The sequence below is a fragment of the Ictalurus punctatus genome, chromosome 5 (assembly GCF_001660625.3).
Source record: "Ictalurus punctatus breed USDA103 chromosome 5, Coco_2.0, whole genome shotgun sequence".
NCBI lineage: Eukaryota > Metazoa > Chordata > Actinopteri > Siluriformes > Ictaluridae > Ictalurus > Ictalurus punctatus.
Window position 1 is genome coordinate 24,392,423 of NC_030420.2, and position 23,672 is coordinate 24,416,094.

At 40.1% G+C, this 23,672-nt stretch overlaps 2 protein-coding genes across 6 annotated transcripts in view; one reads left to right on the forward strand and one right to left on the reverse strand.

Annotated features, from left to right (window-relative positions):
* The window catches only part of bcar3 (BCAR3 adaptor protein, NSP family member), a 69,596-nt gene extending 49,134 nt beyond the window's left edge, over window positions 1–20,462 (forward strand). For all 4 annotated transcript variants that reach the window (XM_017467895.3, XM_017467897.3, XM_017467900.3 and 1 more), the window contains 9 exons: window positions 10,249–10,377; window positions 13,368–13,807; window positions 14,257–14,357; window positions 14,868–15,589; window positions 16,347–16,462; window positions 16,571–16,742; window positions 16,865–16,976; window positions 17,181–17,387; window positions 19,613–20,462. In XM_017467895.3, coding sequence (XP_017323384.2) covers window positions 10,249–10,377; window positions 13,368–13,807; window positions 14,257–14,357; window positions 14,868–15,589; window positions 16,347–16,462; window positions 16,571–16,742; window positions 16,865–16,976; window positions 17,181–17,387; window positions 19,613–19,788 — 2,175 coding nt within the window. In that variant the 3' untranslated portion in view covers window positions 19,789–20,462. The remainder of the gene's footprint in view (window positions 1–10,248; window positions 10,378–13,367; window positions 13,808–14,256; window positions 14,358–14,867; window positions 15,590–16,346; window positions 16,463–16,570; window positions 16,743–16,864; window positions 16,977–17,180; window positions 17,388–19,612) is intronic.
* A 588-nt stretch (window positions 20,463–21,050) lies between these two features.
* The window catches only part of fnbp1l (formin binding protein 1-like), a 63,279-nt gene continuing 60,657 nt past the window's right edge, over window positions 21,051–23,672 (reverse strand). Inside the window, exons 14-15 of one of the 2 annotated variants that reach the window (XM_017467903.3) lie at window positions 23,432–23,590; window positions 21,051–22,461 (exon numbers count right to left, since the gene is read on the reverse strand). In XM_017467903.3, the coding sequence (XP_017323392.1) occupies window positions 22,454–22,461; window positions 23,432–23,590 (167 nt within the window). In that variant the 3' untranslated portion in view covers window positions 21,051–22,453. Of the gene's footprint in view, window positions 23,591–23,672 lie in introns of both variants that reach the window. The other variant, XM_017467902.3, reaches the window with a different exon arrangement.

A 23,672-nucleotide genomic window follows, 5' to 3' on the forward strand; every position in this document is an offset into this window, starting at 1 on the left:
AGAAAATTAAACAAGCCATTGTGCTTCTACTAAACACTTCATCAACCAAAGAACATTGTAGTTCAAAAGCAACCACTTCCTGTCTATTGGGATTATAGTCCTAAACCTTTCATGTGGTCCATCATGAAGCTTGGGGGCTGGCCACACTCATTGCGTTAAGTTCAGACAGAGTGAACATGATTAACAAGTCTACATTGCTGATATTGGAGTACATCAACTGGATTTGCATTTCCTGAAGGAATTACACAATGCTTGCAAGGAGATGGACGGACGGATGGATGAATGGATGGATGAATGGAAGGAAGGAAGGTAGGAGGAAAGAAAAGAGTGAGGAATACGGGAAGAGAAAGAGAAAAAAGAAAGAATGAGGTGAAAGTATGAAGTGCTGTGAGTAAAATGTTACACCAGAGCTGCTGATTGGTTAGCTGTGAAGCCCATTGTAACATCAACAGTGGCAGCTGGACTTCAAACTGACAGGCAATGTATTTCAATATTCAGGCAACGTATGTCAATGGAAAAGTATCTAAGTTAAAACTAAAATATTTTTACAATTCTAAATTTGCCCAACAATTAAATAGCTTCATTGTTGGTCAAAAGATCTTCAAAATGCAGTTTGAACAAAGTTTGTATGTTAAGTGGTTTTGCGATTAGTGTTAGGAGAATAAGAAAAACAGAAGGCAGCTGCATTGATGCATATACTGACTAATAGGTCAAAGGTACCTATAAGAAAATGTTTTGTAACAGGCTTTGAATGCAGCATACGTCACCAATTTGCAAGATTACTGACACTGACTACCAGTCTCTAAGGATATAGTCCATTAGGTGAGACAGAATAAAGTACTGTCGAGAAAATAGACCAAATGTCTTGTGACTACACAACCATATGTAACTAGAAACAAAATCTTAAGTCAGAAAATAATTACAAATAAGTTATTTGTTCACAAATTGCTCCCTCGGTTTTCTGCCATCATTTTCTTTTATTATTGGATAAATAGGGCAGCAAATAATACATGGATGAAAGCATCTCAGAAGGCAGCATTGTATGAAAACATTACATTTGGACATGACTCGAGGCCTTCCTGCCTCTGAATACAGGATTAGTAGCATTTATTTGTGTTTTAGACACACCGTCTATTCGTATGTGCTTTGTCTTGTTTGTCTCCTGAATCAATGACATCACCACAGACGCCTCTCAGCTACACAGATACGAAGCCAGATCCAGCTGAGTAGCAGTTAATCAAGCCATAAAAACTATTTTTATCTAAAGGGCTAAAGCGACGCACTCTTTTAAATGAGCCACACTAATAAAATACACTGCTGTACGAAGTGTTGTTACGTGCAAGTGCATGCGTGCGTAAGCGAGCTCACGGCTCGGTTCATCAAGCTTCTGCTGAAACAAACACTCGTTGCCATATCAGTTTGAGTTTCCACTACGCAAAGCAAACAAAGCACACAACTTCGCTCCTAATTTCCTGCAATTCTGTGTCAGTTTTATATGCCATATAACACACAGGGTCACAGTAAAATGTGAAGTAGTAGAAAGGTCCTTCCTGCACAGCCAGATTTAGCCTGAGGTTCAGCAATGACACCACATGAAGCAGCCGCAGGACACACAACTACAGTGTTGGGCATGAAACTAGTACTTTTAAGACTCTGAGGTTGGGTACCACACATAGCAAGCATTCCAAATGTTCAGCTAACAGGATGAAGACACAAGGATGTTCTTCAAATGTCCCCAACATTTTTGACCCCAGCAGTCAAATAATTGCGATCACTGCTCCAAGGTGTGTTTTTCTTTTCCACAGGAGGAAAAATAAACTGAACATTTCACATGGTTTCGAGTTAATCATAAGAAAAAAGCTGTAAGTTCAGTTTTTGTAAATGAAGGGCACACAATATCACATTAGACTAAACCAAGTCAAGAACAACGCACTCAACTGAATCAGATAGGCTTTTGGTATCGGACACTCAGTATGTCATCAGTGTCATCCAGTGTATATTTCCAGACTTGCTAAGGAACCTGTCAATCACACAAGAGCGCTCTGATTTCAGGAATATATTGTCCTCGCTTTGGAAAAAATAGTATACTTCAGTACAATTTAAGTGTAGTATGCGATATTTTCATTAAGCACTTTTATCATTTACCAAAATATATGTAGCTTTTTTCCTGTATACACAAGAAAGAAAGAAAGAAAGAAAGAAAGGTTTCTTAAGTAGAAAGAGAAGAGAGAAAGAGGAAGATTGCGAGAGAAAAGAATGAAAGAGAAAAAAGTAGGAAAGAAATAAGAGAAAGAAAAAGGAGAAAGTAAAGAAGTGGACAGTGATGGAGAGAGGAGTGCACTACATTGTGCACCTGGGATGCGAGTGTGAAGTTAGAGATGCTGACTGGTCAGCTATGATGCTCATGGCATCACCAGTGGCAATTGGAATTCAGAAAGGATGGCATACTCTCACTCCCCTGTCAATCACTGTGACACTAGCCAATAATGAGCTCGTGTACAGTCATGTGAAAAAAATAAGAGCACCCCATGGAAATTGTTGGCTTTTTTGATATATTTCGACAACCAAACATTTCATCATTTTTGAAACAGCGCCTATTAATAAAGTTGATATACTTGAACAAATCCACAAGGAAAATGAGCTTTTTCAATCGTTTATTCAACAGGAATGTCAATACGTTGCTGATTTCTTCTGTTTTTGTGTATATCTCATATTAACAGTTTTAAATCTCCAAACAAAATACAACATAAAATAAAGTCAATGTGAGTAAACACACAATACAGTTTTTATTGTTTTGTTTTTATATTGAAGCAAAAAAAGTTATCCAATGCCTATCACCAATGTGAAAAACTAATTGGCCCCTTAAACTTAAAATCTGTTTGTGCCAGATTTAGCGGCAATAACTTCTGCACCATGCTTGACCATAGGTATGATGTTCTTTTAGTGTAATTCTGTGTTTGGTTTACGCCAGATGTAACGGGACCCCTGTCTTCCAAACAGTTCCACTTTCGACTCATCAATCCACAGAACATTCTCCCAAAAGGTTTGAGGATCATCAAGGTGTGTTTGGGCAAAATCCAGATGAGTGTTAATGTTCTTCTGGGTTAGCAGTGGTTTTCACCTCACCACTCTTCCATGGAAGCCATTTTTGCCCAGTGTATTTCTGATAGTGGAGTCATGAACATTGACCTTTATTGATGCAAGAGAGGCCTGTAGTTGCTTTGATGTTGTCCTTGGCTCTTTGTGACTTCCTGGATGAGTAGTTGCCGTGCTCTTGGAGGAATTTTGGAAGGTCGGTCACTTCTGGGAAGCTTCACTACTGTGCTGAGTTTTTCCAGTTGGAGATACAGTAATGGCTCTCACTGTGGTTCTTTGGAGTCGCAGAGCCTTTGAAATAGCTTTGTAACCCTATGTGATATTTGACTATGGTAAAAGTAAGGCGTTTTGCATAAATGTCCACCAGGTTTGCAAGAAAGTTTGACCACTTTTCCATGCAATATTCTTTCAGTTGCAAGATGTTTGAAATCTGCGCCATTAGTAGTTGATTTTCGTTACAGCTGAATGATGTATTTCAAATAATTTGGAGATCTTTTAAATCCCTTGCCAGACTCTCAGGCATCCAGAACCTTTTTTCTGAAGGTCTTACAGAACTTTTTAGAACTCTTGGCATGATGACACCACACATCTCAATAGCAAAGGGAACACCAGACACTATATGAAAGGCTATATATAAGACAGGTTCCACCTGCACTCCCTAAGCAGCTTCTAATCACTGGCACACAATCTTGAACACCTGATTCTAATTTTATGGATTTGAAGATGTGATCATTTTTCCATGTGACTGATGTTTTTTTTGTTGTTGTTAATTTAAATTCTGAAAATTGCTAAAATAAATATGTAAATTGTATATGTCGTTTGACTGAGTGTATCAACTTTATTAATAAGCACTGTTTCAAAGAGGATCAAACCTTTGTTTGTGCAAAAAAACAACAAGAACAATTTCCACGGGGGTGTACTTATTTTTTCACATGACTGTATGTGGAAGAGGGTAGATAGCGCTTTCCTTGGCGTCTGTTACATTGCCCTGTGATGCAGCATGAGCAGCTGTTTGAAAACATGTGGCTGGCTTGTTAATCTTAGATTTTCCTTCTTCCTGCTTTGCTACTGGTCGGACGCTTTTGCTTACTGCTCGTGTTCTTGCTTTTACATTCTAACTTCTTATTTTCACATCAGCTGTTCAGGAAAGTGCTCAAAACAACCTAATTTGGCACCTACTCTAAAACCAGAGACATTTGGGATTGAAATATTACAACAAAAAAAGTTTTTTTTTTCCTCTGAAAGTGGACTACTGCCTCCTGTGAAGAGATATCTACATTCCTGATATCTACATTACAGACAAACGAGAAAGAAAATGCCTCTTTCCACTTGCTCCTCAGGCTGAGAAACCCTTCTTCATAGGATCGTAGTTCTTGAAACAAAACTAATTGTGGTATTGCCACCCTTGACAGAACACGTAGGAATACATCACCGTGGACCCCCTCAGTCTTCAGCCGATGAGTCCTGTGATTCTAATGCTCCTAAAAATGCGAAAGAGAGCTCAGAAAAAAACAGCAGAAGAGGTGGCAAAAGTGACCGATGAAAGCGTGAGCAAAAACTGATGGCATAAACAGGGAGCTAGACCCAACAATGCACAAGATATCAGACAGTCACAGGCATCGCAGTTTGGGGCAAGGGCATGTTCAACTCCCGACATTGACAAACCGATCAATACTGGTTTTCTTCCACCCCCAATTAGTCTTCAAAATAGATTTGAACCATTAATGAATGTGGACGAAGAAAACCCAAACATGATCAGACATAGATCACATCAGCCAGCAGCTAACACAGCATCTAGCAGGCACTCAAGGTCAAGCAGGCAGCGGCGATCTGCCAAGACCACAACCATGCCGAGCGCTCTGATAGTGGGGGACTCCATTATCAGAAACATTGGCAGCAGGACTACTACCACCTGCTGCCTTCCTCAAGCAATGGTTTCTGAGGTAAATAAGGAACTTCACAGCATTCTGCTAGAGCCTAAGACTGTGAATCGGGTTATAATAAATGTTGGGAAAAATGATATTTGGAACGAGCAGTCAGAACTACTGAAGCGGGATTTCAGTTAACTCTTTGAAACACTTGAAAGATTAAAAGTTCAGTCTTTCATCAGTGGACCACTCCCATCCGGAGGAACAAATATGTTTTCTCGTTAGCTTGGTCTAAATACATGGCTACACAAAACCTGCAACATGAGAGGACGGAACTACATTGACAACTTGAATCTTTTCTGGAGTCAAATTGATCTGTTTAAATCAGATGGCCTGCACCCAGAATACTTGGAGAGAGTGTTAAATGATAATATCCTCTTCTCCCTCCTTCATCCATCTGCAACGTGTGCCAATCCTCTCAAACTCAATGACACACAAACAGCACTGCAGAGTCTGGATGACAACAGAACCACACTTCAATATCTGGATGGACATTTAGTCAACACAACCCACAAGGACACAGCACAGCCAAAACATCCACCGCTTAGGAACACAACCCAGGCTGAGTCCCACCCACAAAGTGTTCAACAGTTGGACTGTGACGAATTGGAACGGCTCCACGAAACAGGACTGAAGGATGAGTCCCTGGAAGAAAGTAAAGGAAGTCAAGATATCATGCTTCAGCCTCCAACAACACCAGATGCACAGTCACTCTCATGTGACACTTTCTCCCTCTCATCAACATCACCTTCACCTCTTCTGAGCTTGTCTAAGTTAATGGAGGAACTGCTGGTTGCTGGAACAAACTATCCCACTACATTGCATCGAGCCCCCAGATACCAAAAAAAAACAAAAAAAACACCAAAATCTAAGGCCCCCTTCATCTGAGAGCAATCTCTGGCAGCTGCCTCAACGTCAGGGACCACACCGTCCTTCATCTGTTCTGGGTAAACAGCGAACAACTGATAACAGCTCCCAGTGATATGTGTTTGGTCACTGTTACAGTAGTAGCAACATTCCCCAATGTTCGCAGAACAAGCGGTAAACCAATGTCCCTTTAGTTTTATCTATATCTATATCTATAGGTGTACAGCAAACCTGTATAATCTCTTGCCTATTAGAAATCTATCTGAGATTACTGTGGAACCAAAAACAGAAACTGTTAAGTAGGCACTTTTAAAAATCCGCTCACTTTAAAAACAATCATGTTTAGTCAATGATCTCATCACCACAAACAACTTGAATTTATGTTTCTAAATGAAACTTGGTTAGATGACAGCTGTAGTGCAACCATCCTCAATGAATCGGCCACTACAAACTTTACTTACACGAGTTCCTCTACAGCTGTTAGGAAAGGTGGAGGAATAGCTGCAATATCACTTGGTGATTACTTGTCATTTGAGTATCTTAGTATTGTACTAAAAGATGCTCTATGAATTTTATTTTTAATTATTTATAGGCCACCAACTCTTGCATACTCTTCCACATTTTTGATGACTTCATCTGAATTTGACTGTTTTATTATTGCAGGGGATTTTAATATCTATATTGATCATTCTGAAAACAGCACTGCCGAAGAGCTCATATCTGTTTTAAACACTTTTGATCTAACTCAGCACATGAATGGACCCACACACAATCGGGGCCGCACTCTAGACACAACTATGTTACTATGCCTACTTCTGAGGAAATTGATGCCAAAACTCTAAAAGAAACAGTACAGCAGCTTAAAACATCAACCTGCTGTCTCGACACACTCCCTGCATCCTTTTTCAAAAACGTTTTTAAGTGTTTAGAAAAAGATATAGTAAATGCCTCACTCCTCTCAGGCACAGGCACACTCTCCAAAATCCCTTAAAACTGCAATTGTTAAGCCCCTTCTGAAAAAGAGCAATCTGGAAAACACGGTTTTAAGCAACTATAGACCGTTATCAAATCTACCTGTCATAGGCAAGATCATTGAAAAGTTTGTTTTCAATCAGCTGAACCAATTCCTATCCTCAAATAGTTATTTTAACAATTTCCAATCTGGTTTCTGGTAGCATCATGGCACAGAGACGGCACTCATAAAGACAATTAATGATATTCGGTTAAATACTGATTCAGGCATCTCAGTGCTGCTTTTGACACTGTCGACACAATATACTCCTAAACAGACTGGAAAACTGGGTAAGGCTCTCTGGGATGGTCCTTGGCTGGTTCAGGTCATATCTAGAAGGGAAGGGTTTCTATGTGAAGATAGGCAGCTATAAATCTGAGTGGACTTCCATGACGTATGGAATCCCACAAGGCTCAATCCTTGGACTGCTGCTGTTCAACCTGTATATGCTCCCAACTAGGCCAAATTATAAAGAAGAACCAAACTGCATACCATAGCTATGCAGACGACACCGAGATCTACCTAGCCCTATCGCCTGATTACCACCAGATAGACTCCCTGTGCCAGTGCCTTGACAAAACAGTTGAATGTGACCAAAACTTCCTTCAGTTAAACAAAGACAAAACAGAAATCATTGTATTTGGAAACAAAAATGAAAGTCTCAAGTTGAACACGTACCTTGACTTCAAGGGTCTAAAGACAAAAAATCAAGTCAGGAATCTTGGTGTCATTTTGTCTGATCTCGGCCATTTGCTGTCATTTTGTCTGATCTTAGTCTGATCTGAGTTTCAGTAGTCAAGTGCAAGCAATAACCAAATCAGCCTACTATCACCTCAAAAATTTCATTTCCAGTCAAGACTTGTTCATGCATTCATCACCAGCAAAGTGGATTACTGCAATGGACTTCTCACCGGTCTTCCCAAAAAGACCGTTAGACAGTTGCAGATTACTCCAGTCCTCAGGTCTTTACACTGGCTTCCAATTACATTCAGGGTTGATTTTAAAGTACTATTACTAGTTTATATATCACTACATGGCGTAGGACCTAAATACGTTACAGATATGTTTACTGAATATAAACCGAACAGGCCTCTCAGATCAGGTCAGTTAGAAATACCAAGGGTTCACTCAAAACAAGGTGAGACACGTTTAGCTATTATGCCACCCATGGCTGGAACCAGCTTCCAGAAGGAGCAAGATGTGGTCAAACTCTAGTCACATTTAAAGCCAGACTGAAAACACATCTATTTAGCCTCGCATTTACTGACTGAACAATATACTGCACTCTACTGACTGATCCAAATCATTTTAGCTCTATAACTTCTTTAAATTCTTTTCTTTTTTTTTTATCTCCTGCTCATTTTAATGCATTTTTCTCATTTTTATTTCTTACTTTTATTTCTTGTTCTTGTATTGTATTGTCTTTATCATTTTTATGTAAAGCATTTTGAATTACCATTGTGTATGAAATGTGCTACATAAATAAACTTGTCTTGCCTAGATTTCACCCTACCCAGTTGGTAGCTGGTGTATGATAGGAGAGAGCTGGCTGGTGTGTGGGTATTGGCAGGAGACCAAATTGAATTGAGGAGAACATGGTGGGAAATAAAAAACAAAAAGAAAGAAAGAGAGAAAAGGAAGCCCACCCTTCCTGTGTGGAAGCTAGGATTCAGAAGCCAGATTTTTCGGGACATACTGTAGGCTCACTCTGAAAATGGTTTTAATACAAATACATTTTTGTTTGTCACATTAGGCACATTTAAAGACAAAAGGTGTTTTAAAGGAATTAAAATGTCTTCTTGATCTACAATTTAGAATGGCTGTTTAAAAATGTAAACTTTTGCTTGCTTAAAAGTCTGTAAACAACTTAAGGTGGACTTAAATAGATATAAGCAGACTTACATCCTCATTAGTAGTTTAGAATATCCAGAAATAAGATTCATAACCATACTATCACTAGAACATATAACAGTAACAAACTAATAGGTTACTTGGCATGTAGTTTACTGCTGTTCATGAATACTTGTAAGTATATCAAAAGTAAACAAGCATACTTTTCTTTAAAAAACTGAAAAATAATCTGTAAGTATACTCTCCACGTATACATTATGTTATTAGTACAGTAAGTATATTAGTATGTAGCCCCCGTTGGATAAAAAGAAGTGTGGGTTTACCCAGTCTAAAACGAAAGCGAGTCTTTCACACTTGTTTTCTTAAACACAAAGGATTAAGAAACTCAGAAAGGTCTATATTGTTGTAACTCTGCAGGTTAGTTCTTGCTCAAGCGTGGATGCTGTGTATGTGGGTGCGTGTGCGACATTTTCTATTTGCCTGTCTGGTATAAACAGCTACTCAATGCCATTGTCTCCTAATGACAAGTTACATAGTTGAATAATGTACTGAAATATGTTTTGTCAAAACAATTTTCTAATATTAGGAAATCCTACTGATTCTAATAAAGTGTCATGTTTCATAGAGACCAAGATAGTGACGTTTCATCAGATTTGGCCTACATTATCATTTCCTGTATTAAAGATGATATAATATAATATATTGAAGATAATTCCCACTTGTCCCCCAGTTTATTGAGCAATTAGTTTTTAAGAATGCACAAGACTGAATCAAGCCACATTTTATCTAAAATGTATCAGTTAATACCTTCAGCGAAGCGTTATAGGGTTCCGCTATGCAAAAGTAACCGTTACAAAAAAATAATTTGTATCAGCATCTATTAATATTTTAATCAGCAAGATGTAGTTGTAAATATAAATGTATGTAGAATGGTTCTCTTTTGAATGTTTTTGGTTTTTATTTATTTATTTATTTATTTATTTTTATTATTACGTCTGTGTAAACTGTTGCTGTTGCTGTGTGTTGTGCGACTTCAGAGTCCAAGATGAATTTCCTTGCAAAACGACCATAAAGTATAAACTAAACTAAACTATTACTCAACCTTCTTCTGGTTTCACCAAAATGAATCTCTGACAGAAAACGATGAGTCAGACCGCATTACAGGAACAAGCAGGGTTTTTTTTTGGGTGTGTGTGTGTGCAGTTACAGGTAAGGGTAGAGGACGTTCCAGAGCCTATCAGAGGATAGGATACAGAAAAAGGGGAGGGACTGTTGAGTCATGGAAATCATCAACAGGTACATCTATCAGGCAGGTTTGTACTGAGAGTGACAGTGGCAGACGATAGAGGCAGGGTTACCAAAAAAAAAGAGTGAGCAAAAGGGAGGGAGTTAAGTGTGAAGGTTGCTTTGTGGCACAAACACACATGCGGTGTGTATGGAACAATCATGAATTTGAGGACATTGAAAGGCATTGTTGTTCCCATTTATGTGCAGTTCTCCAAGGACAAGCACATCATGGATGGAGCTCCAGAGAAGCTACGCAGGGAGCTGGAGGAAGAGCTGAAACAGTGTGGAGAGGAACCTCGCAGCCATGCATGGTACCATGGAGCCATTCCAAGACAGGTAAACTCGTAGTGATACACACAAAGACAGGAGGAATGCAGGGTGCATCTTGGCAGGAATCTGCTGTAACTGTTGGAATACTTTAACTGAGAGAGATGAGAGCTTTATTTCACTATCTCTGAAATGAAGCACTCACTTGTCTGCTGCTTTGGCTGAGCTCAGCTAATCACATTTTGCTGTTCGTGTGAAGTGAGACATGTCTGATGTCTGGCAGAGGATCATTCGGTCTCTTTGTGAAACGTGATAATGAAATAAAAATGTGGTGTGTTTCCTCCAGCTCATCCTTGAGACGAGGTTAGTCCAGCACTAATCGCTGATATGGAAGGCACGGGTTACACTTTAAACCTACCGCTAATTTTAGTACACCTGCAGTACAATAAACTGAATGACCGGCGTTCGGTTCCTGTTGTCACAAGCTTCTCTCAGAGTTAAGCTTGTAATAAAAGTTCACAGAGTCTGAACACTACTCAGTTCATAGGAGCCAAACCTGCCTAGAACTGGTAGAGCCACATTTAAAAATAAAAAGCATACAAATGTTTTAAGTGCAAAAGTGTTCATAAGAGCATGTCATATTTTTTAACTCTTTAAGAGAATTCTTCTTGTTGTGTGTCTTTTAACCCCAGACAGTGAAGTAAATATTCAATCTAATAGGTATTCGGAAGTTAAATCATAACTGAGGCTGAAATCTAGGTGCCGATTTAACATCGCTGTGTGCTCACGAGGGACTAAACTACATATCCAATCAGGTATCAATCACAGTGGCAGTCCATGTTTCACTATGCACAAGTCACAAGGACATCGCAGATGTAGATGCTGAGTTTGATGCTATTTTGCACACTTTGCTTATGAACCATAAATGTAACAATCCATCACGCAGCATTTTCATTACAGCCAGCTCTCGGAACACAACGCATCACTGTATACCACAGCGCTTTTCAATTCTCTAATCTGATTGGGCAGAAGGTGATTTACTATAACACTGCGACTCTGACAGCAGCAAAGCAAATGTTTATATTATGCACTCATTCTAATAAAGTATTGTTTCTATAGTAAAAACTTGGATTTGGGGACTTGGATGGTCGACGCTCCATGTAAACATTAAAACAACAACAACAACAACATGTAATTGTTTTTAAGGTGAATAATATCTTTGGAAGGAGTCCCCAGTTCAAACCCGCTTTGCAGTTTATTATTAACATAACAAGCTGTGGTCTTATCTTATTAGATTGAAGAGAGAGAGAGAGAGAGAGAGAGAGAGAGAGAGAGAGAGAGCAAAGAGAGAGGCTTGTGAGGGAATGACTGTTTATAGCTGGTATAACCTAGGTGAATCTTGTTTTGTGGACACCCCCCAATATTACGTATAACTATAAATGGTTAACAGTATGACGTGCTGTAATAAATAAAAATATATTCGTCTTGGCAAAATTGATGTGGCATAAGAGAAATAAAACACTTTATTCCATCCATATCACATGATGGTTTTCAATGTCCACATATCTATTATTTACACGTTAAACATGTTACATGTATTTAAGTTTGAGAATTGAGCCAGAAAAACTTACAACTGGTCATGCAGGCCATTGAATGCCTTGATTATATCAAACCAAGTAATACTCTCCTGTGACCTGTGACCTGAGCATAAAACCTCCTAGATCAGACATTATTCATCTGGCTGCCCATAATCTGAACCAAAACTCATGTTTAACCATGACAGCCAAGAAGCTTTAAACAGAAACGAGTCAGACCTGCTCAACTGAAGGTGATTAAACAAATGACACTTGAGAAGAAAGGGAAGCGAGTCACTGATTCTGACACCATTTCTAATGGGAAATGATGCCGATTATGATTTGTGATTGATATTGCTTGTTGGCGGGAACTTCCAGAAAGTGCTGCGGGAGTTGTGAGTGTGAAAAGTTAAAGTTGACTACTAATGAGGAAGTAATGAAGGTTTAAGAAATTAAAAAAGGTCTATGTTGGTACTGGGCAGGTATCAACCTGCAGTACAAGTCCACCTGGAAACGTGAACTATCAAAGCAGTGTAGTGTAAATAAGTCAGTTCAACAAAACAAGTTGATTCCTTTGAATCCAACACCATACATCCATCAGATCTATTATCCAGTGCATATTGTAAATGATTAGACAGTTAGATCATTCTGATGTTTTGAATCTGCAGTCACATTGGATTTCAAATAAAGTTATTTTAAAGTGTAGAATGATAGCATTACTTTACTAAAAATTAGCATTATTATTTTACTTTACTAAAAAAAAAAAGTAAAAAAAAAACCCAAAAACATTTTTATTACCTTAAGTAATTAAGTAACTGTCATATTTTGGATTTGTTTTTATGAGAGCACATTTCCAATTTGTGCAAATATAATAAGTTAACCATACCAGAAAAAAAATTATGGAAACTGTAGTGTAATCTTTTTACCATCTAGAGGGTTGTTAATTTTTTTTTTTTTTTTCAAGGAAATTTTAATATGCATAATTATTAGGCTGTGACAGTCTTCCACTTGCACTTCTATGTTGTCTTATAAAGGTGGGGCTTTTTTGCAGGAAGAAAATGACTGATTAAGAGAGAAATAAGGTTCAGAATAATGATCCATGATACACTCTGAAAATTTAGAATACTTTGTCTTCCTGTGGAAACATTTAAAGGTACAATGGTGTATTAAAAAGGGTTCCAAGTAAAAACCCTTTTTGGAATGTAAAAACACTCAACTAGTCAATTAATCCTTAATTTAAAAACTGTAGAGTGCTTTTTTTCCCTAAGAGTGTACAGTAGTAAAATTGCTTCCTTAAAAAATACGTCACAATGAGAAAAAAGTACAAAAAAAAAAAAGACATATTCTGGAGTGTATCACCTGACTGAAAATCATATTTACTCTCTGACCTACAGATAAATATATATAAATGGTGGCAAAACAGAAACTAAATATGAAAAAAAATAAAATGCTTAATAACTCCTCCCATGTGCTGCCATTCATTAGGTGGCTGAGAACTTGGTCCAGCGTGATGGTGACTTCCTGATCCGTGACTCGCTGTCTAGCCCTGGAACCTACGTCCTGACGTGCCAGTGGAAGAACAGTCCCCAGCACTTCAAAATAAACAAGAGGGTGGTAGTGATGAAGGAAGCCTACTCACGAGTGCAGTACCTGTTTGAGAAAGAGGGCTTTGACAGCATCCCCGCTCTTGTGAGATACTACGTGGGTAACCGTGAGCCTGTGTCTGAGGTAATGGCAGCCATCATCTTCCAGCCCATCAACAGGACGCTGCCACTGAGGTCCTTGGAGGAGAAGTATGCAGTCGGACCTATCCGTACAGAGTCTGGCCACAGAGAGAAGAAGAACCAGAGCTCCAAACGACTGAGCTTAAATATCGTGAACGGACACGGCCCAGATCACACCCTTGGCCGTGGAAACCTACTAAGGTGAGCAAAGGTCTTATATCTTACCAAGCCATGTGGAAGAATTCACGGAAATAGGAGCTCTGCGTTAAAGATAGAAACTATCACTGATCATAGTTGTAGGTTATGGTCTGAATAGACTGTTTAAAAATCTAGAACGGAAACACTGAGTTTATGTCAAACCAGCAAAGATAAGTACACGTCTAAGAAAACCCTTTCTGTGGCTAAGCAGGGTATAACCCAGGCATGTATATCTGTAGCTGAATATGGAGAAAACCAGCTTGATGTGAAATGCCAAGGCAAACCATGACAAAAAATACCCTAGCAAAATTACAAGCTTCTAAGATGTACAAATCCACACACACAGAGAGCATATAAAATTCTTCTCCAATGTTGTACACAGCAGACAAGCTCGGTGATGCTTCTATTGAGGAGCACTGTGAGACTAAATGACCCATCTTTCTCCTTCACAGCAACAGAGACAAGTGCGGAAGCCAGCCAGCGTGTCTGAACCACGTTCAGGAGAGGAGACAGCTGTTGAAGACCCATCAGTCTGAGAGTTTCCTTCCACTCGGTGAGCATGATCACTTCTGCTTTCATCCTTGTTTGATGCACTGACATATTCACATCTGATGGTCCGCTGCTCTGACAGCCTTGAAAACTAGTTATTTTCTGTCTAGCTGGTTCTCTCTGAACAACAGCAAAAGACGTTTTCAAAGTCAATGTAGCACCCTGCCTTTGAAACTCTTTCAGTTGTCGGGAACCGAACGTGTGAAGTGAGACGTAGAATTGAAATGCTAAGTAAGTGTTCCGTGGAGGACGCTTATGCGGGGTAAATTAAAATGCAGGAAGGAGGTAGAAGAGACATTTCATGTCCATTTCATTTCAGTTGTCAGGGTTGGAGAGTAGAAAATATTTAGTTTTTTTCTAGTCAAGTTACTCTCAGCACATCGAGGACAGCTATGAATTAAACACCTTCCTTTTCCACATCGGGTGCAGAGCATCTGTAATTAAAGCTGTCGGATAATGAATATGTAAATAATGCAATATCGTTAATAATTCATGCTTTCTTTCCTGCTTCCAGGATCAAGACCTCAGGCCCAGACTCACCATATGGAGGCCCAGTCATGCCCAAAGTCTCCTGTATTCAGGACAGGCAGTGAGCCAGCCCTCAGCCCTACGGTCCCTCGTAAGATGGCCTTTGAGACACAAGCAGGAGAAGCCATCCGTGGTTCTGATAGTCAGCTCTTCCCAAAACCGCCTCCTAAACCCAGCAAAGTGCCCTCTATAAGGCATCCTTACTCACACTTTGTAGTTCCGGTACCTCCAGTGAAGCCACAGAAACACTGGCCTTCTACCCCACAGCAATCAGTCAGCCCGGTTAGCCCAGATGTGAACTACTATGAGCTGAGCCCATGTAGTCCTGCTGAGTGGGATAAGAATAGTCCCTCTAATGGTTATGTGGAGAGGCTGAAAGTGGAGGAGAAAAGAATCAGTGGAGGGAAGTTGGATCGCAGCTCTTATCATCATGCCATCGAAGCCCTGCAGAACAGCAGTGAGGAGGACGACAAAGAGCATGAGGAAGAGCAGAGACAAGTCCGACACTCTGGTGCAAAGAAGGTTAGAGGTTTCCAGAAGCCTGTGTTTGAGATGGTATCGGCATTCAGACCAGGGGAGGTAGACTTCAGGTTATTGCCATCAGAGAATAAGCCACTAGAAATGTCTGTGCTGAAGAGAGCCAAAGAACTGCTGGTCAGTCAGGATCCCAAAACCATCGCCAAGCACATCCTACAAGCCGACTGCGAGGTAAGTTTACAAGATACTCTGATCAAATTTCTTGGCATCATACATCTTCAGGCAGCAGTTCCTACAACCACGTGTAGTGACAGCATTTTAGATGTTGAGAACAGTATGGGGCAACGATAGTACTCTGGTCAAGATGTTGGCCTACTGATCAGAAGGTCAAGCGTTCAAATCCCAATGAGCAAGGCCCTTAACCCTCAACTGCTCAGATAAATGCTCAGAAAATGATATAAATGTCAACTGCTTTGGATAAGGGCATCTGCCCAATACCATAAATGTGTATTATGTAATAGCTGCACTTTTGCAATGAGAGCCTCAGGCAACCTTCCAACCATTTTTTTTTTCATGGTAACCCACCCATCCACACCCATAACCTGAATACAATCAGTAGTAACAGGTTCATAACAAGCACTTCCAGTGCTTCACAACTAGTGTGACATTTTGCTGCTTCAGACGTTAGAGTTAGAGACCGGTTCTTCCTGCCAGCCTGGTAGAGTGTGATGTGTTTAGCTGTGCCAGACAAGGACACATGTAGAACAAAAATATCATCGGTGTAGCACTAAATGCAGTGTTTTCATGAGTTTCAACTCATGACTAGGGGTGCAGTGTGGAGGAAATGATGTTTTTGTGGTCTTTTAAGTAGCAGGAAGGACAAGACTCCTTCCTTGGATATTTGTAAATGAATTCAGCCTAGATTCATTTTATGTATAGGAAAACAGGACAGAACCTACCATGTAAATGTTGTGTGTATATTTGCCAGGTTGCCCGGATTCTAAATGTTTCAGACGAAATGAAAAGTCAGATGGGCGTGACCTCTGGGCTAGAGCTGGTAACCCTACCACACGGGAGGCAACTCCGTCAGGATCTCATGGAAAGGTAAACGACACACTGTTATTTTACACACTGATGTCCTACACCATAGAGACAAAAAATGTAATTTAATCAGCTCATCCCATTTGAGTTAAAGTTCCTTATTCAACATAGGCATAACACCATGGCGATTGGCGTTGCCGTGGACATCCTGGGCTGTACAGGGAGTCTTGAGGAGAGAGCGGTCACGCTAAACCGAATCATTCTGGTCGCCCAGGAGCTAAAAGACTCCATGGGAGACCTTTATGCCTTCTCATCCATAATGAAAGCACTGGACATGCCTCAGGTAGCACCCACTCAGCACTGCCTCTGCACTTCACAGAAGCTGAGCACTGCATGGACATAAGAAAGATGCCTGTGGTCAAACTGCAAGAAATACACTCTTTCTGATTTTCTTTCTGCTCACAGATCACGAGACTGGATCACACGTGGACCACGTTACGCAGGAAATACACGCAAACTGCCATCCTTTATGAGAAATCTCTCAAACCGTTCTACAAAGCCCTGTATGATGGGATTGGTGAGTTTTTGGTCATTTTTTGGACAACATCTTGGTCCTATCATTCCTGCCATAATTATACCGAATCATTAATGGATCATACTGTCGTTTAGATGATTAAGTGCTTTAAATACTTTCAGACATCTATACTGTGTTAACGTTATGCTGGTTGTTGAGGTTAATCGAAGTAGATTAATAGTAACAAAGTCCTTCTGCTCTCTGCAGTAGAGCTTCCATTGAGCAGTGCCACTGTGCCGCTGTTGATGCCTCTCCTCACCCTGATGGAAAGACCAACAGTTGCATTTGAGGGCATGGAGCTCTGGGAAAGCAATGACCAGGGTTGTGAGATCATGTTGCGCCATCTGGAGGAAGCTCGTGCTGTTGCACGCAACGCTGACACCTACTCCTATAATGCCAAGCGGGTCCTGCAAGGTAAGACAACAGACCAAGGGTGTTCAACTATAATTTGTAAAGGTGCAGTTCCTTACTTACAAAGGTCCTTATAAGTAACTAACATGAATGAATGTCGACAGCAGTTACGTCTTAATTCTTAAGCATTATTGATTAGGTTTTGGCTATAAAGGAGACAATTTTAAGAGGTATTTTCCTCCCACAGTGGTGCTTAATGTTATCAATTTTGACTAGCAAAATGGATTTTATTTTTTTTAATCAGACGCAAACCCAGACATTTTGACCAATCCCGCCCACTCCCCAAGTTATTATTTAAGATTGAACCTGCCTTTGAAATGGTACAACCCCAATTCTGAAAAAGTTAGGACAGTATGAAAAATGCAAAAAAACAAAAACACAAAGAGTCATTTGAAAATTCAATTCCTCCGGTACTATATTGAAAACACATTATTAACACATTATTTGATGTTTTACTTTTTGAATGTGATTTTTGAAAATATGCACTCATTTCAAATCTGATGACGGTAACACACTCCAAAAAAAGTTGGGACAGTCGACTGTTTACCACTGTGTAACATTACCGTTTGTTTTAATAACACTTAAGCGTTTGAGCGCTGAAGACACCAGCTAGTTAAGTTTAGCAAGCGGACTTTTCCCCCCATTTATCCATTATGCATTTCTTCAGCTGCACAAATGTACAGGGCCTTCATTTCCTTATTTTGTGCTTCATAAAATAATTGAAAACCTGTCTTCAATCGGAGACAGGTCAGGACTGCAGGCAGGCCATGCTAGCTCCCGCACTCTCTGCTTATGCAACCATGCGCGTGTAACCTGGGCAGAACGTGACTTGGCGTTGTCCTGCTCCGGATGGCAGCATATGTTGCTCCAAAATGTGTACATGTCTTTCTGCATTAATGGCGCCCTCACAGATGTGCAAGTTACCCATGCCATGGGCACTGACACACCCCCATACCATGACAGACGCTGGCTTTTGGACCTGACGCTGATAACAGCTCAAATTGTCCTTTTCTTCTTTGGCCCGGAGAACATAACTGTGTTTTGTCCAAAAACAATTTGAAATGTTGACTTGTCGGACCACAAAACATGATTCCACTGTGCTACTGTCTATCTCAGATGAGACCAAGCCCAGAGAAGTCGGCTGTGCTTCTGGACAGTGTTGATGTATGGCTTCTGCTTTGCATAGTAAAGCCTTAACTTGCATCTGCGGATGCAGCGGCGAATGGTGTCGACTGACAAAGGTTTACCAAAGTATTCCTGAGCCCATGTCAGGATATCCATTACAGACTCATGACGGTTTTTAAGACAGAGACGTCTGAGGGATCAGAGATCATGAGCATTCCGAAGTGGTTTTCGGCCTTGCCCTTTACATACTGAAATTTGACCGGATTCCTTGAATCTTTTAATTATATTGTGCACTGTAGTAGATAAGTAAGTAAGTAAAATTTATTTATATAGCACGTTTCACACAGCAAAGCTGACCATAGGTGAAACGCCCAAAATCTTACTGATTTGTCTTTGGGGAAAGTTGTTCTCAAAGTTTGGCTTAATCACTGACGCATCTGTTGGCTGATTGGCGAGCCTCGACCTATCCTTGCTCTTGAAGGACTAGACCTTTTTCGGAGGATCCTTATATACTATGATTAGATGATTACCTCACCTGTTTCACATCACCTTCTTATTTCAACTCGTCATATCGCTATTAGTCCTAAATTGCCCCTGTACCGACTTTTTCGGAACGTGTTGCATGCATCAAATTAAAAAATTTTTATCTTCAAAACATCAAATACCTTGTCTTTATATGTTTTTTTTTTTTTTTTTGCTTAAATACAAGTCAAAGAACATTTACAAATGACTCCTCTTCATTTTTATTAGCATTTTCCATACTGTCCCGACTTTTTCGGAATTGGGGTTGTAAACTAAAAACAAAATCTCGACCTCTCTAGCACACACAAATGTGACTGGATGACTCCAGAAGCCCAGCTGTTTTATGTATATAAAACTCTAGTCGCTGAACTACAATGGGTTCTGCTACAGTATTTTTGTAAGTGCTTGATAACTTTCCAGTTGATGATGCCTGGGATAGACCGCATTCTGTGGGTTAGACCAGTTGGGTCAGGGGTGTCTCCAGAAATATTTTGCTTCCTACCCAATTTTATACCAGTATACATAAATAGCATTAACATTAATATTACAATCATGATCTTCATTTCTTCCCCCCCCTCTAGACTTCTGTCCTGATGAGGACATGTTGGAGATCCTGAAGACAGACTTCCAGTTACGCCTACTCTGGGGCAGCAGAGGGGCCGGGGTAAACCAAACAGAACGGCACGACAAGTTTAAACTCATCCTGACTGCACTGTCCAGAAAACTAGAGCCTCCTGTTAAACACACAGAACTCTGAGGAAAGACGACACCAATCGGTTTAAAGCACCAGGTGGAAGGAAATCAAATACTCTAAACGTAGAATACACATGGCCCAATAAAACTGCTGTGAAGAATGGAAGCGCTTTTACAACTGCTTTGGTACAACCTATCTTCCATAAACAATACTGTATTCCCAAAGACTTCCACACACACACTTTGGAATAATCCAACTACTACAAGTGGGTACTTTTCTGCTCTATGGACACTATCCCAAGGACACAAAGGTACAGCGAGAGAAGGAAAAGGAACCGTTCACTTAACATAAGTGGTGATTATACTGTACATTTAATTCCATTATTTAAAAGGTCCAGTGTGATGATGATGAGGACCGATGGATGGCAGAACTATGGCAGTTCTGTAAGTTTTAAAAGCATACTTTGTATTTATACCTTAACAGTAAGCAGTCCAGTCAACGGTTTTAGTCTAGAACTGTATTGTAAAGTATGACGTTATTTCAGTGTTTAAGTGTGTAAATGAAAGAAACATACCTGTAAAACGGTGTATATAATTTTTACTAAGTGAATGTTAATCTATGTATTATAGTTTATTCGTAATTGTCATCCATGTAAATACTCAAACTTTAATATCTTTCTATGAACCGTCGCAAACGTATGGATAAACATGTCTAAATAAAATGTCTAACTCGACAAAGGCATGTTTGTGTCTCAGTAATATTGTACTTTCATTGGAACACCCACATACCCACGCCTTTCTCATTTAATAAAGGAACTGTTTAAGCTGGTGCCTACTAAACATTCAAATCTTTTTGTCTTAAAAAAAAAAAAAAAGATTAACAAGAGACTAAAGCTATTAGAGAATGTCACGAGAACATCACCTACTACCGAGTGTTAAAACAACAATCCTGCATCACAGCCTTAATTGCTATTTGAAAGTAGTTACTTGTTTACTGTGTAGGGGGGAAAAAATGACACTGAAAAGGAGAGAAAAAAATTCTGTGCGTTAACATTTGAAAGATTCTGTAGAAAATATTATCATCTAATCAGCTGCTACAAATCAGATATGTAATTATTCTAAAACGGTTGTCCATAGCGTAAATAAATGATTCAAATATTAATATCATATTGTCCAGCCCCGGTCAACATGCACAAATTTAGTTATTCGTAGTTAATTGATCATAACTGATGCAAAAATGATCCACCTTTAATGCTGAATATTTGGAAAAATATCTCTTATTACACACACACACATAATATGAACACACACGGTACACAAAAAAAATGAGACAAAGGGACTTCAGCATTTATTTCCTTTTTGCTCTCACTCTTGATCAAACACCCCAGTAGACAGTGGTCACTGTTGTCTTACTGTACAATATATTTATACAAAAAAGTAGCAGTCACAGCCAACATCATTCATCCGTTCAATTCGAATTTAAATGAAATAGGGTCAAAAGTGCATCGGTTAAGATCAGGGTCCTATGCAAGTATAGTGTTCAGACTCTAAAAGAAGCACTGATTACAAAGAGAAAACAGCACGAGTCGAAGAAGCGAAAAAATCATTCGCACGATTAAAAAACCCTATAAAAAAGACATGGTAAAAACACATTCAGTATGAAATAAAAGTTGTTAATACTTACAAATCAGTAATAAAACCTAACTAGGTATATACATACTGTATGCACAGATATATTCGTATGCGTACACATTGTTTTAAGATATGCATGACACATTCACAAACGTACACACGGAAGGAATAACGCAGACACTTTTGGATAATGCGAAGGCTTATTTGAAAAACCGGGTTCCTCAAGCAGGATATTGAGAGCTGGAAGGGAGAATAAAAGGTGTAGGATTGGCTGGAAGGAAGGTTGGAGTGTCCGCTGCATTTCTCGCACATCCAGGCTTTGGTGCGTTTTATATGATGATGAGTCACCCTCTATTGGTCCAAGGTGGTATTTTTGATCCACAGCACACACTGAGTGAGAACTACCAGTTGGTTATAATTACGTTGGTGATTGGTGATAGGGCTGCTGTGGTCCTGTCCTGTGTCTACTCTGGTTCATTCGTGCTATACTTAGCATTCATGATGGATGTGTTATTGTTGATGGATACAGTCAAAATGGGGGGTAAAAAAAAAAATTTCAAAAATGCAATAATGATATAAAAAGACATCACAGAAATGGGGTGATGAAGGATTAGAAGTGGTTACATCCTACCACGAGCTGACGGCTCAGCCCTGAGAGAGGGAGTGACATGTTCACGTCATGCATGTTAAGGCAAGCAAAAAGGGATGACATAGGAAAAAAATAGATCCCTATGACAGCGCTGGAATGGAGGAGTGCAACAAGGCGAAATGTTAGGGTCAGGCACAGTCTAGGATAAATGCATCAGATTAGATCAGCTCTTTGGGTTTCCTACTCTTTTCTACCATGCAGCTGATTCCTCACTTTACACCCCCACCCTATTCCATCCCTCTCCCCCAAATCTTCTACCACATCTATGTCACAAGCTTCTGCTGAATCGAAATGATGTTAATGGAAACGAGAGACGGCATGCAAACATGCGATCTGCTTGCTTCTCTCTGTTCCTGTCTCTTTCAGCTAAAAGCCCCTGCACTACCTACTAATAGACCCAGAGCAGCGTGTCCCTTCCACCAACACCACAGAGCCCCCACTCATCCACTCAGGAACCTGTAGCCACAGAGAGAGGAAAGAAAGCACCGTCACTCACAAAAAACACGACCAGAGAGGACCGAGGGCCTACGTGCAGACTAACACAGATATACTGCAGATCCTGAGCTTTTTTTAAAAATTTATTTATCATATTACAATTTGAATTCCTCCCCCAGTCCAAACACATGCATGATAGGCTGACTGGCATGTCCAGTGTGTCCGTAGTGTATGAATGGGTGTGTGAATGCGTATGTGATTGTGCCCTGCGATGGATTGGCACCCTGTCCAGGGTGTACCCCGCCTCGTGCCCGATGCTCCCTGGGATAGGTTCCAGGTTTCCCTGTGACCCTGAAAAGGATTAAGCGGTATAGAAGATGGATGGATGGATAACGATTTGAAGTTTAGCGATGCAGCACATAAAAGTGGATTATACAAATTTGGCCAGGAATCACAGGATAGGACTGAGAAGTCACATGCGTCAAGCTGGTGTACGTTATACAGCCCATACAAACGCTCCAAGTTTGTGCGCTCAACATCCGCGTTGCTCAATGATTTGAACTTCTAAAGGCCTGAGCTTGCGCATAGATGGCAAGGAAGGTGGCACCTGAAACACTTCAAGGTACATTAATCAGTAATACTTACTGAAAATAAGGTATTGTTCATTAAGATGCAATCTGTTTATCCTATTGCATAAGACAAAAGGTCACTTTATAGGACTGACAAAGATAATAGTCCGAGTGGAAAACTTCTATTCAGAACCGAGAACGGCGAATAAAATCTGAAATGTGAAAAGGAAAGTAACCTGCCACTGAAGTATACAACGTCAGGGTTACTTTACCCAGTGTGTGTATATTTGTGTGTTTGTCCATAGGCTCACACAGTGAACAGGGTGTGATGCAGGCTATGGAGCTGCCGATGCCAAGAGTCAACATGACAAGCATGGCTGGGCGACCATGCTTCACATCAGCTCAAATATAGGTGACCGCACCTTTGCTGTGCTTCTCCAGCGTGATCTCCACGTAGGAGGTAGGAACGTAGCCCTCCTCGCCACTCTGCTTACGAGCTCGCGTCCAGCCATCACCTTTATCCTCCTCGATAACATACAGCACCTCATCCTCCTTCATCACCAACGTGCCCTCATTAGTGCCTGCGTACACACGAACACACAAAGGAGCACAGCCACAGTACGTAAACACAGAAACGGTGATACGTTTAACGTACGCGCACTG